Source organism: Lepidochelys kempii, chromosome 7, assembly GCF_965140285.1.
Source record: "Lepidochelys kempii isolate rLepKem1 chromosome 7, rLepKem1.hap1, whole genome shotgun sequence".
NCBI lineage: Eukaryota > Metazoa > Chordata > Testudines > Cheloniidae > Lepidochelys > Lepidochelys kempii.
In genome coordinates this window covers 54,274,630-54,289,363 of record NC_136386.1, presented here as the reverse complement: position 1 = coordinate 54,289,363, position 14,734 = coordinate 54,274,630, and the positions used below count along the sequence as shown (strand labels likewise).

Here is a 14,734-nt window from a genome sequence, read left to right as displayed (position 1 = left end):
TAAAAAGAAAAGGAGTACTTGTGGCACCTTAGAGACTAACCAATTTATTAGAGCATAAGCTTTCGTGAGCTACAGCTCACTTCATCAGATGCATATTGTGGAAACTGCAGCAGACTTTATATATACACAGAGAATATGAAACAATACCTCCTCCCACCCCACTGTCCTGCTTGTAATAGCTTATCTAAAGTGATCATCAGGTGGGCCATTTCCAGCACAAATCCAGGTTTTCTCACCCTCCACCCCCCCACACAAATTCACTCTCCTGCTGGTGATAGCCCATCCAAAGTGACAACTCTTTACACAATGTGCATGACAATCAAGTTGGGCTATTTCCTGCACAAATCCAGGTTTTCTCACATCCCCCCCACCCCCATACACACACAAACTCACTCTCCTGCTGGTAATAGCTCATCCAAACTGACCGCTCTTCAAGTTTAAATCCAAGTTAAACCAGAACATCTGGGGGGGGGGGGGGTAGGAAAAAACAAGAGGAAACAGGCTACCTTGCATAATGACTTAGCCACTCCCAGTCTCTATTTAAGCCTAAATTAATAGTATCCAATTTGCAAATGAATTCCAATTCAGCAGTTTCTCGCTGGAGTCTGGATTTGAAGTTTTTTTGTTTTAAGATAGCGACCTTCATGTCTGTGATCGCGTGACCAGAGAGATTGAAGTGTTCTCCGACTGGTTTATGAATGTTATAATTCTTGACATCTGATTTGTGTCCATTTATTCTTTTACGTAGAGACTGTCCAGTTTGACCAATGTACATGGCAGAGGGGCATTGCTGGCACATGATGGCATATATCACATTGGTGGATGTGCAGGTGAACGAGCCTCTGATAGTGTGGCTGATGTTATTAGGCCCTGTGATGGTGTCCCCTGAATAGATATGTGGGCACAATTGGCAACGGGCTTTGTTGCAAGGATAAGTTCCTGGGTTAGTGGTTCTGTTGTGTGGTATGTGATTGTTGGTGAGTATTTGCTTCAGGTTGCGGGGCTGTCTGTAGGCAAGGACTGGCCTGTCTCCCAAGATTTGTGAGAGTGTTGGGTCATCCTTTAGGATAGGTTGTAGATCCTTAATAATGCGTTGGAGGGGTTTTAGTTGGGGGCTGAAGGTGACGGCTAGTGGCGTTCTGTTATTTTCTTTGTTAGGCCTGTCCTGTAGTAGGTAACTTCTGGGAACTCTTCTGGCTCTATCAATCTGTTTCTTTACTTCTGCAGGTGGGTATTGTAGTTGTAAGAAAGCTTGACAGAGATCTTGTAGGTGTTTGTCTCTGTCTGAGGGGTTGGAGCAAATGCGGTTGTATCGCAGAGCTTGGCTGTAGACGATGGATCGTGTGGTGTGGTCAGGGTGAAAGCTGGAGGCATGCAGGTAGGAATAGCGGTCTACTACATGCTACAAGGGGCCACAGCAATGGTTCCCTCAACCCACCTAGCAATATTGTTAACCTATCCAACTATACTCTCAGCCCAGCAGAAGCAGCTGTTCTATCTCGGGGCCTCTCCTTCTGCCCCTCCACCCCCACGAACATGATACAGTTCTGTGGTGACCTAGAATCCTATTTTCGATGTCTCCGACTCAAGGAATATTTCCAAAATACCTCTGAACAGCATACTAATCCACAGAGGTCTCCCTACCAACACTACAGAAAGAGGGATTCTAGGTGGACTCCTCCTGAAGGTCGAAACAGCAGACTGGACTTCTACATAGAGTGCTTCCGCCAACGTGCACGGGCTGAAATTGTGGAAAAGCAGCATCACTTGCCCCATAACCTCAGCCATGCGGAACGCAATGCCATCCACAGCCTCAGAAACAACTCTGACATCATAATCAAAAAGGCTGACAAAGGAGGTGCTGTTGTCATCATGAATAGGTCGGAATATGAACAAGAGGCTGCTCGGCAACTCTCCAACACGAGTTTCTACAAGCCATTACCCTCTGATCCCACTGAGAGTTACCAAAAGCAACTACAGCATTTGCTCAAGAAACTTCCTGAAAAAGCACAAGATCAAATCCGCACAGACACACCCGTGGAACCCCGACCTGGGATATTCTATCTACTACCCAAGATCCATAAACCTGGAAATCCTGGGCGCCCCATCATCTCAGGCATTGGCACCCTGACAGCAGGATTGTCTGGCCATGTAGACTCCCTCCTCAGGCCCTACGCTACCAGCACTCCCAGCTACCTTCGAGACACCACTGACTTCCTGAGGAAACTTCAATCCATCGGTGATCTTCCTGATAACACCATCCTGGCCACTATGGATGTAGAAGCCCTCTACACCAATATTCCACACAAAGATGGACTACAAGCCGTCAAGAACACTATCCCCGATAATGTCACGGCTAACCTGGTGGCTGAACTTTGTGACTTTGTCCTTACCCATAACTACTTCACATTTGGGGACAATGTATACCTTCAGATCAGCGGCACTGCTATGGGTACCCGCATGGCCCCACAGTATACCAACATTTTTATGGCTGATTTAGAACAACGCTTCCTCAGCTCTCGTCCCCTAAAGCCCCTACTCTACTTGCGCTATATTGATGACATCTTCATCATCTGGACCCATGGAAAAGAAGCCCTTGAGGAATTCCACCATGATTTCAACAATTTCCATCCCACCACCAACCTCAGCCTGGTCCAGTCCACACAAGAGATCCACTTCCTGGACACTACAGTGCTAATAAACAATGGTCACATAAACACCACCCTATACCAGAAACCTACTGACCGCTATTCCTACCTGCATGCCTCCAGCTTTCACCCTGACCACACCACACGATCCATCGTCTACAGCCAAGCTCTGCGATACAACCGCATTTGCTCCAACCCCTCAGACAGAGACAAACACCTACAAGATCTCTGTCAAGCTTTCTTACAACTACAATACCCACCTGCAGAAGTAAAGAAACAGATTGATAGAGCCAGAAGAGTTCCCAGAAGTTACCTACTACAGGACAGGCCTAACAAAGAAAATAACAGAACGCCACTAGCCGTCACCTTCAGCCCCCAACTAAAACCCCTCCAACGCATTATTAAGGATCTACAACCTATCCTAAAGGATGACCCAACACTCTCACAAATCTTGGGAGACAGGCCAGTCCTTGCCTACAGACAGCCCCGCAACCTGAAGCAAATACTCACCAACAATCACATACCACACAACAGAACCACTAACCCAGGAACTTATCCTTGCAACAAAGCCCGTTGCCAATTGTGCCCACATATCTATTCAGGGGACACCATCACAGGGCCTAATAACATCAGCCACACTATCAGAGGCTCGTTCACCTGCACATCCACCAATGTGATATATGCCATCATGTGCCAGCAATGCCCCTCTGCCATGTACATTGGTCAAACTGGACAGTCTCTACGTAAAAGAATAAATGGACACAAATCAGATGTCAAGAATTATAACATTCATAAACCAGTCGGAGAACACTTCAATCTCTCTGGTCACGCGATCACAGACATGAAGGTCGCTATCTTAAAACAAAAAAACTTCAAATCCAGACTCCAGCGAGAAACTGCTGAATTGGAATTCATTTGCAAATTGGATACTATTAATTTAGGCTTAAATAGAGACTGGGAGTGGCTAAGTCATTATGCAAGGTAGCCTGTTTCCTCTTGTTTTTTCCTACCCCCCCCCCCAGATGTTCTGGTTTAACTTGGATTTAAACTTGAAGAGCGGTCAGTTTGGATGAGCTATTACCAGCAGGAGAGTGAGTTTGTGTGTGTATGGGGGTGGGGGGGATGTGAGAAAACCTGGATTTGTGCAGGAAATAGCCCAACTTGATTGTCATGCACATTGTGTAAAGAGTTGTCACTTTGGATGGGCTATCACCAGCAGGAGAGTGAATTTGTGTCGGGGGGGTGGAGGGTGAGAAAACCTGGATTTGTGCTGGAAATGGCCCACCTGATGATCACTTTAGATAAGCTATTACCAGCAGGACAGTGGGGTGGGAGGAGGTATTGTTTCATATTCTCTGTGTATATATAAAGTCTGCTGCAGTTTCCACGATATGCATCTGATGAAGTGAGCTGTAGCTCACGAAAGCTTATGCTCTAATAAATTGGTTAGTCTCTAAGGTGCCACAAGTACTCCTTTTCTTTTTGCGAATACAGACTAACACGGCTGTTACTCTGAAACCTTTCAGAACTCTTGGGTGAATACCATCTGGTCCTGGTGATTTATTACTGTTTAGTTTATCAATTTGCTCCAAAACCTCCTCTAACGGCACCTCAATCTGGGACAGTTCCTCAGATCTGTCACCTAAAAACAATGGCTCAGGTTTGGGAATCTCCCTCACATCCTCAGCTACGAAGACCAATGCAAAGAATTCATTTCGTTTCTCCGCAATGGCCTTATCGTCCTTGAGTGCTCCTTTAGCATCTCGATCATCCAGTGGCCCCACTGGTTGTTTAGCAGGCTGCCTGCTTCTGATGTACTTAAAAAATTTCGCTATTACTTTTTGAGTCTTTGGCTAGTTGTACTTCAAATTATTTTTTGGCCTTCCTAATTATATTTTTACACTTCACTTGCCAGAGTTTATGCTCCTCTCCATTTTCCTCACTGGGATTTAACTTCCACTTCTTAAAGGATGCCTTTTTGCCTCTCACTGCTTCTTTTACTTTGTTGTTTAGCCACGGTGGCACTTTTTTGGTTCTCTTATTGTGTTTTTTAATTTGGGGATATAAATTTAAGTTGAGTCTCTATTATGGTGTCTTTAAAAAGTTTCCGTGTAGTTTGCAGGGATTTTACTTTTGGTGCTGTACCTTTTAATTTCTGTTTAACTAACCTCCTCATTTTTGTGTAGTTCCCCTTACTGAAATTAAATGCTACAATGTTGAGCCAGTGTGGTGTTTTCCCCTCCACAGGGATGTTAAATTTAATTATACTACGGTCACTATTACCAAGCGGTCCAACTATATTCACCTCTTGGACCTGATCCTATGCTCTACTTAGGACTAAATCAAGAATTGCCTCTCCTCTTGTGGGTTCCAGGACTAGCTGCTCCAAGAAGCAGTCATTTATGGTGTGAAGAAACTTTATCTCTGCGTCTTCTCCTGAGGTGATATGTACCCAGTCAATATGAGGATAGTTGAAATCCCCCATTATTATCGAGTTTTTTATTTTAATAGCCTCTCCAGTCTCCCTGAGCATTTCACAGTCACTATCACCATCCTGGTCAGGTGGTCGGTAATATCTCCTTACTGCTACATTATTATTATTCGAGCATGAAATTACTATCCATAAAGATTCTATTGTACAGTTTGGTTCATTTAAGGTTTTTACTTCATTTGATTCTACACTTTCTTTCATATATAATGCCACTCCCCCACCAGTACAACCTGTTCTGTCCTTCCAATATATTTTGTACCCTGGTACAAATCCCATTGATTATCCTCATTCCACCAAGTTTCTGTGATGCCTATTATACCAATATCCTCATTTAATATGAGGCACTCTAGTTCACCCATCTTATTATTTAGACTTCTAGCATTGGAATATAAACACTTTAAAAACTTGTCACTTTTTAGCTGCCACCCATTACATGATGTAATTGAATGAGACTTTTTATCATTTGAATGTTTCTCATCAGATCCTACCTGTATTTTTCATCTTCCATACTCTCCTCCTTACTAGGACAGAGTATCTCTATTAGTAGATGCTCCCCTAAGGAATGTCTCTGTCTGAACCATGTGCTCCTCCACACCTGTCGGCTTTCTCCCAGCCCCTAGTTTAAAAACTGCTCTATGCTCTTTTTAATTTTAAGTGCCAGCAATCTGGTTTCATTTTGGTGTAGGTGGAGCCCATCCATCCTTCCTATATAGGCTCCCCGTTTCCCAAAAGTTTACCCAGTTCCTACTCCTCCCTACTCCATCGTCACATCCCACTCTGCTGCCTAGACTGCCAGCTCTTCAGGGCTGGGACATTTCTGTACTGTGCCTAGAATACTTTGGGCACCATAGCAATACCAGTTGTAATGCCAATAGCTGATACTACCCTTAATGTTCTCAAATCGCTTTACATGCATTACCTACCCGTGGGAGGTAAGTAAATAAATCTGCTTTACCGATGGGAAAGCTGACGTGACTTGCAAAGTGAATCAGTGGCAGAGCTGAGACTGGAGCTCCAGAGATCTTGGCTCACCCCACTAGACTCTGTTTCCTCTCTAAGAAGCTGAGCTAGGTTACCATGAATGCAGAGGACTATCTATAGAACACCAGGCCACTGATGGGGACTCACCTGGGGGTACGCCGAGCCTGGCACAGGGAAGACTGCTGGGCGCGGCATGTGCTGGATTGGGTGTCCAATATATTGGGGGTTACAGGGTATATGGGTCTGGAGAGTAGTGTAGGGATGCAGGCCCTGGGTGTGTGCATGGGCCATGGCTGGCCCGGCCATCGTGTGCTGCTGGTAGATAGTTGACCCCACAGAGATCACCGGCACTACTGTCGCTGCTGCTGTCACTGCGGCTGCCACTGTCACAGTGGTGGGTTCAGCAGCCGCCCTGCTGTCTGTCAATCCGCGCACTGCTTCAGAGGCTGCCCGGGCACCACTGGCGCTGCAACCAGTGGCTCCTTCTCTCTGCGCCGGGGTCCCACCAACAGTCTGTTCATAGAGCCAGTACCACTGGTGTGCCACCTCAAACAGGACTTCTGGGTACACCCCACCTCCTTTGGCTGCCTCTTCCACAGCCATGCAGGCCTTCTCCAGCATCAGGTTATCCTGAGAAGGGGGGCAGAGAATGGAGAAAACAAACCCAGCAGCATGAGGGATAGAAGAAAACTGCAGCAGGTAAGATACCAAGGACTGCAACATGCCTCAGAATGGCCAATGCTGCCCAAAGCAGCCAGCAAGATAATAACCAGAGACTGCCCACAAAGGACAGGAGAAACCTCTATAATGCAGCACTGGAATCAGCGCTGTGTTACTGTCTTCACAAGGCAGGGAGGAGTCAATCCCACTGATAACAGCTGGCTCCCTGGCATGTCCAGAACCTTCTGAGGTCAGACTGCCCCCAGGAAGCGATGCTTACCTGCTCCTTGCACTGCACCAGGGCCCTCTGGATCTCATTTGGGTTCAGGGCATGGGCATGGGGCAGGCAGCTGAGGGCCAGTTCAGCAGCTGCTCGCACCATGTTGGAGTCCCTGGCCCTTGAAGCCCTATCTGCCAATGACGCCACTTCCGGAGGAGTCAAGTGTCCATCCCAACACTCCACCAGAATGTTCAAGGCTGCGCTGCCAATCTCCATGGCCTGCCCTAGTAACCAGAGGGAAAGAGAAGGACAAGCATCACACACCACCCTCAACAGACTCAATCACAGCACCAATCAGCTCTTTTGGGGAGAATCACAGACCCATTGGGCTCACCTAGCACAGGCCAGAGACTGCCCCCAAATAATCTCTAGAGCAGATCTGTTAGAAAAACACCCAGTCTGGATTTTAAAATTGTCAGTGCTGGCGAATCCACCATGCCCCTTGGTAAACTGTTCCAAAGATTAAAAATGTGCACCTTGCTTCCAGTCTGAATGTGTCTAGCTTCCACTTCCAGCCATTGGATCATATTATCAAGAGGGTTAAGGTTAGAGACGCCATGTCTCTGTGGGGGGAGAAGCCTGGAATTCCCCAAAGTACAAGGCTTTCTTTGGGGAAGGCAGGTGGAACCCAGGCGCTCTCCTCTAGCTTCCTGTCCGACTGGCAAAGGCAGGGCCCTGAATAAGCAGGGAGTTCACACACTTGCATCACACTAGTAGTGACACAGCAGCACTGCTGAATCCTAGACACAGCTCTGTGCAGCTGCTTGACCAGCAGGACAGTCATGGTAGGCCAGAGCACTGTCTACAGGGGGAAGGTGGAAGGCAGCAACAGGATAAACTAGCCAAGTGCTCCCCACTCCCACTGGATTAACATTCCCCTTAGATGGCCTGGAGAATGCCTAAATGTATGCTAATGCACAGAAAGGAGTCAGACACTTCTAGAGGGCCTGGGGGATATTCCAGCCTGAGAAAAGGGAACTAACTTTTCCTTATATGAGAAATACATCAACATTCTTTTAGCTTTCCACTATGGCTATCTGAGCTCTCCAAGCCACAGTGGGGAAGCTAGCAGAAGGTCTGAGTGTAATGGGGTAGAGGGGGAAGGTCAAAGTCTCCAACACGCTCAGCCACAACGCTTAGCAAGTGTGCCTCGTCAGCAGAGATCCTCAAAGAGAGGCCCTATCCCACTAAGACAATCCTATGGATCCCTGCATGCCCAGAGACTTCTGTGCACCATAATCAGCCACAGTGCTAAGTCAAGAAGCAGGTGTTGGCACCAGAATCCTCCCCAAGCTGTAGTAAGGACCACCTGTGCAAACCCTTGCCTCCTGGTGTGTGCAGTTGTCCATGGCAGGCTGCAGCTGTGTGCATCAGTGTCTCGTCAATGATGTTACTAAGATCAAGCTCCCCACTCCACCAGATAAAAGCCCCCTAATAATGCTGCCCTAACCTGTGATCCAAGAGACATGGGAGGAGTAGGTTCGAGAGAGCCAGTTGGGGGAGACAAAGTTGTGCAGCCCTAGTGCATAGAGCCCAATCTCAAAGGCGCAGAGATGGAGGTTGCGGTGGGGCCCCTGGTGCCCACCACTGGAGGAGGGATGAGTGAAGATGGAGGTACTGCTGTTTCCACCCGCCTTGATAAGAACTGTCTTGGCCAGTTCAAAGTAGAAGTGAGCAGCTGCTTCTGAGGGTTGGTTTGGGACATGAGGTGCATGGCTTTCCGGCCGCCTCCCTTTATACCTGGAATGACAAGATACAGGAACCACTTGGAAAGGAGCAAGCACCTAGGTCACTCACAGAGCTCCTCTCTTCAGGCTCAGCAAGCTCTCACCAACAGGCATTCCACAAACGTACACATGTCCGTGTGTACACTTGACTCCGGACCAATGAAGCCACGAGGTGTCATGTACTAAGGGAAGAACACATGACAGTGACTATGGATCTTACCTGCCAACTTCCACAGTCTTTGCACGTGCTCCACCACTGGCTCTCCTGCTGCCACTCGAGGACGATGAGCCCAGCGAGTCACTGGACGAGCTGCTGATGCTGTCACTGTCCTGTCCTCTGCCCCAGGAGGTGGCTGCCCATCCCCCACGAAGGGGCCGCCGACTGAGGGTTGGACTGCTGTCGGAGGTGGTTTCGGGAGCACTGCTGTCAATACTGGCCATGCCTACAACACCACAGACAACAGAGGGCATATCAATGGGCAAGCTCCTCTCTGGGACCATTGCACACCTGAACAGGTCCCAAGCCATTCACACCACAGGCAGGGTAAACAGCTAAGGAGGGTTTTATTTCTTTGCAAACCACAACTGGAATGTACATTCATAGACAAAACTGGCCAGTTCATCCAACCAATCCTGCACTGATTTTGCAGTTTCAAAATACAGAGAAGTCCACAGCGCCCCGACAGAGGGGAAAGGGAAGCCCATTGCACATACTTCCCTGCCATGCGCACTCCGCGTAGATCTTTGGTACATTTCGATGACGAGAATCAAAGCAATTGTACACATCGATCACCAAGCCCAGCAGACTGTGTATTATTTTATGGTTTTATCAAAAGAATGCAGTACAATGTCCCCATTGTATATACGGTATTTTAACATCCCATCCAATTTAAACAGAAGTTTTCCCCACCCGCAATCCCAAGACCACTTACCCCCAAACACACCCAGTTCCCACAGAAGGCAGCAGAAAGGGGGGGTAACTCAGCCAGTGAGCCAGTGGCAGCGTATCTGAGTTTGGCACAAAGCCCAAAAGCATGGTGCCCTGCTCCCTGGGCCAGCAGAAGCTGGGGGCACTGTGGAAACAGTGCATCCATTCAGTTCCAACATACCTAATTCGCCAGCCAGACCACAGGTTGTGTTAAACACAAGGGACTTTACAGGGAAAGACCTGTGTCCCCACCCCAATAAGAGCTTACACACAGATAAGAACTGCTTTTTTCACTGAGGGGAGGGACTGACAAGAGAGTGGAAAGGTGGGTGAACTGGTTTGTCCCTGCAGAGGGCCTAGCACAGCTTTGAATGCTGCATGACTTGATAACCTCATACCTGTGTGTTTCTTCTTCTGCCTGACAGGTGAGCCCCAGCATCTCCCATTGTATCCACCTCGACTTCCAAGGGCCAGACGACTGGGAACCTTCCCCTCCTGTTTCACGACACTGGACTCCCCAGGCGGCTCGCAAGGAGACCTCTGAGAGCTCTCTGGACAAACGGGAAAGCAGCAAGAGACAATGAAACAAGTCTTGAAACGTATGTGAAGCCAGATGTCTCTGAACACCCCCATGCCTTTGTAAAGGCATAAACACTGCTTCTCTCACTCAAAAGAAATGAAGCCAGGTAAGCAGTGAAGCACCTGGGGCTGTGAAGGATAATCTGCCAGATCTGGAGTTTGATACAGATCCTCCTTTTCTCATCCTCGGAGATGAGTGCTAAAAGCACAGCTGGCTTTTACATGTACAGGTTTACTCCTCAGTTGAGTTAAGACAGGGTGCTCTGGTATTTTTATCTGAGTTCCACATACATAATCCTGCCCCAGGATTTGAAGACACTTTACATTGTGATTCAGGTCCTGCCTTGTCCACCTTCTCCTTCCCCACATGCTCTTCAGAAGGAGAACAGGACATTTCCAATAAGCAAAGGTCAGAATTCAGCATACAGCACGAAAAGAGCTTTTTCTAGAAGGTCACTTGTTCCAATTGCAACTGCCAAGGAAAATCCAAGTTATCCCTTATTACATTACGGTGGTAACACAGCTCCTGGCTCTGACACTGACCTATTATGGGGTTTGGGGCAAGTTATTTAAACTGTTTCCTCATCATGTATAAATAAGGTCGTAGGGGGGAAATACAGCAATTAGTACATGGTCATGTAACTAAAAACTATACTACACTGTAATGCATATGCAGGAGGGGCAAAGCCACAGATATGCATAATATGGAAGCGTTGCATCCGAGAGTGCTAAACGAGTTGGCGGATGTGATTGCGGAACCATTGTCCAATATCTTTGAAAACTCATGGCGATCCGGGGAAGTTCCAGAGGACTGGAAAAAGGCTAATGTAGTGCCCATCTTTAAAAAAAGGGAAGAAGGAGGATGCTGGGAACTACAGGCCAGGCAGCCTCACCTCAGTCCCCAGAAAAATCATGGAGCAGGTCCTCAAGGAATCAATCCTGAAGCATTTAGAGGAGAGGAAAGTGATCAAGAACAGTCAGCATGGATTCACCAAGGGCAAGTCATGCCTAACCAATCTAATTGCCTTCTATGACAAGATAACTGGTTCTGTGGATGAGGGGAAAGCAGTGGACGTGTTGTTCCTTGACTTTAGCAAAGCCTTTGACACTGTCTCCCACAGTATTCTTGTCAGCAAGTTAAGGAAGTATGGGCTGGATGAATGCACTATAAGGTGGGGAGAAAGTTGGCTAGATTGTCGGGCTCAACGGGTAGTGATCAATGGCTCCATGTCTAGTTGGCATCCAGTATCAAGTGGAGTGCCCCAGGGGTCGGTCCTGGGGCCGGTTTTGTTCAATATCTTCATAAATGATCTGGAGGATGGTGTGGATTGCACCCTCAGCAAGTTTGCAGAAGACACTAAACTGGGAGGAGGAGTAGATATGCTGGAGGGTAGGGATAGGATACAGAAGGACCTAGACAAATTGGAGGATTGGGCCAAAAGAAATCTGATGAGGTTCAACAAGGACAAGTGCAGAGTTCTGCACTTAGGATGGAAGAATCCAATGCACCACTACAGACAAGGGACCGAATGGCTAGGCAGCAGTTGTGCAGAAAAGGGCCTAGGGGTTACAGTGGACAAGAAGCTGGATATGAGTCAACAGTGTGTCCTTGTTGCCAAGAAGGCCAATGGCATTTTGGGATGTATAAGTAGGGGCATTGCCAGCAGATAGAGGGACGTAATCGTTCCCCTCTATTTGACATTGGTGAGGCCTCATCTGGAGTACTGTGTCCAGTTTTGGGTCCCACACTACAAGAAGGATGTGGAAAAACTGGAAAACGTCCAGCGGAGGGCAACAAAAATGATTAGGGGACTGGAACACATGACTTATGAGGAGAGGCTGAGGGAACTGGGATTGTTTAGTCTGTGAAAGAGAAGAATGAGGGGGGATTTGATAGCTGCTTTCAACTACCTCAAAGGGGGTTCCAAAGAGGATGGATCTAGAATATTCTCAGTGGTAGTGGATGACAGGACAAGGAGTAATGGTCTCAAGTTGCAGTGGGGGAGATTTAGGTGGATATTAGGAAAAACTAGGAGGGTGGTGAAACACTGGAATGTGTTACCTAGGGAAGTGGTGGAATCTCCTTCCTTAGAAGTTTTTAAGGTCAGTCTTGACAAAGCCCTGGCTGGGATAATTTAATTGGGGATTGGTCCTGCTTTGAGCAGGGGGTTGGACTAGATGACCTCCTGAGGTCCCTTCCAACCCTGATATTTTATGATTCTATGATTGAATGTTTCTAGTGGTGTCAGGCTCCCACTGGGTCACATGGAAAAAATTCACTCAGCACTTAAAGTTTACTGAGCCATGAAGTTTTTCCACAAGAGCCAGCGAAACACTTCTGCCACTCAAAACTTGAGGACAAATTGTGGCATTAAGCCTCAGCCTTGCAGTGGGACTGCGCAGAACTGCAGCATCCTAGCAAGAGCTCACAGAGACAATGCCTCCCCCCAAGCTCCTGGGGGATGCAGCCATCGTGTCATACGTAGAGAGGACAGCTTGTACTTTTGCAGCCAACCAAGAAGATTTATTTCCATGACAAACTTCCTGCCCCAGCAGTTTTAGCTGCTCAAAGAAAGGTCAAGACCTTTTTTTTAGTAAAGGGAGAACAATGTATTTTTCTAATTCCTTTTGTTCATAATCAATCAACTGTTTTCCTTCCAAGTTAAAAAAAACCATTGTCAGAGACCAGGCTTAGAACGGTTCAGTTTAACAGCTCAAACTTTCAGACAGTTCCATACAGCTGAAGCCAGGTGTTTAGAATAGAAATGCTACAGCAACCTTTCCTGTAGCTATTGCTATCGTCTCCAGCTATAACCAGTGTTGGTAGGAGAAGGTTAGAAGGGAACACCTCTCTTGAGCTGCATGCCATTCCCATACACGTCATGTGATGTCTTCCATTAAAGCAAGGGCACAGAGCACATGGGGAAACAAACTTCAGGGAGGGGAATTTATGCTCCTCTCCCACTGTTAACTCCCTTTCACCTTTACTTCCCACTCTCATCTAGTTTGCTGTTCTAGTCTGTTGATGTCACAGATGCCCCTGAAGCTGTACATAGGTTTTTTTTTTGTAACTCCACAGCATTGTAATACCAACATAAAAGACGGTACTAGAGCAGTCTTTTTAAATGAATCAGGACCCAGTTTATCATTAGCTCTCCAGAGACAGGAAGCTTGAAGAGTTGAGTGAATTGTTCTGTGACACGAGAGTGGACAGAAATGCTTGAAGTGGGCGGTTAGTTTTACCCTAGGAGCAAAGTGCAGTAGATGGAGTTCAGTGACAGTTGATTATCCAGACCATTGCACAAATCAGCCCTGGCCTCCTCCCAAAAGGAACAAGGACTTTCGTTTCCCTTCCCGTCAGTAAGTACAGGGCATTCTGCATGATCCCACTGGAACAGCAGATCTCTTACCCTGTGCACTCTTCTCCACAAAGCTTTCAGAAGGACTGCTCTGGACTGCAGTGGTTACACCTGCTTGCTGAGTGACTGACGTCCCTGGAAGCTGCTGGATAGCTGTGGTGGATTGGGCAGCATGTTTGGAAGGAGATTTCTGATTGGCTACTGTGGGCTTGCTGGATGAGTAGAAGGAACTCAGAGTCTGTGGCTTGTGCGTTTGGCTCTCTCTGTCTAGCAGTTTGTCTAAAATCTTTAATGGGGGAGAAAAATTGGGTTAGAGGCAGAGTGAGAAAACACCCATTATCCCAAAGGATACTGGCAAGGTACTAATTCAGCTTCTTACTGGGGGAAAATAAATTCTGTTAGACAAGAATGTCAAGAAAATACATGTCCAGCTCCTTTAGGAAAAGCAGGCTCTGAGATCAGCCAGACAGGTTCCATACTCACATGACTGCACCACTGTGTAAGGGTAGACTCAAATGGTACCGACTACTCCTCCTCCATTTACATGCATCTTAAAAATCCAATGACCCCTCCAACATTCAATATGGAAACAATTCTGATTCTCATCGGGTGGTTAAATCACAGAACTGGGAGCCAGGAGATCTGGGTTCTATTCACAGTTCTGCCACAGACTCACTGGGTGACCTTGGCCAAGTCATTACACTTTTGTGCCTCAGTTTAATACCAACCTACTGTACAGAAGTGTTGAAAGGCCTTTGAGACTTCTATATACTAGAGAAATGCACTCTATTATTCTTTAACAATAGTTTCTGATCCTTACTTTTCCATTTTTATTACTAGGGAACATTTGCATGAAAACAATTTGTGTTGTTCATTCACACAAAAGTAACCAATTTTGATGTCTCAGTGAACTAATGTCTAGATTACTGGTAATGCCACAGGCAGAGGATTGTAACATGAAATAGGGGAAAGAGCAGCAGAACAGGTAAACTCTTTAAGAAGGTAGAAAAATGCTGAAAATACTCTAGAAGAATAGAATTGTTTCTGAATAGAATGGGCTTCAAAGTTTTTCATGAAGAAT

At 46.9% G+C, this 14,734-nt stretch overlaps 1 protein-coding gene across 3 annotated transcripts in view; it reads right to left on the bottom strand.

Annotated features, from left to right (window-relative positions):
- The window catches only part of ZSWIM8 (zinc finger SWIM-type containing 8), a 147,455-nt gene that overhangs the window by 17,162 nt on the left and 115,559 nt on the right, over positions 1-14,734 (bottom strand). For all 3 annotated transcript variants that reach the window (XM_073352871.2, XM_073352872.2, XM_073352873.2), the window contains 6 exons: positions 13,705-13,939; positions 10,114-10,266; positions 9,008-9,230; positions 8,511-8,800; positions 7,061-7,284; positions 6,268-6,750 (listed from right to left, as the gene is read on the bottom strand). In XM_073352871.2, coding sequence (XP_073208972.1) covers positions 6,268-6,750; positions 7,061-7,284; positions 8,511-8,800; positions 9,008-9,230; positions 10,114-10,266; positions 13,705-13,939 — 1,608 coding nt within the window. The remainder of the gene's footprint in view (positions 1-6,267; positions 6,751-7,060; positions 7,285-8,510; positions 8,801-9,007; positions 9,231-10,113; positions 10,267-13,704; positions 13,940-14,734) is intronic.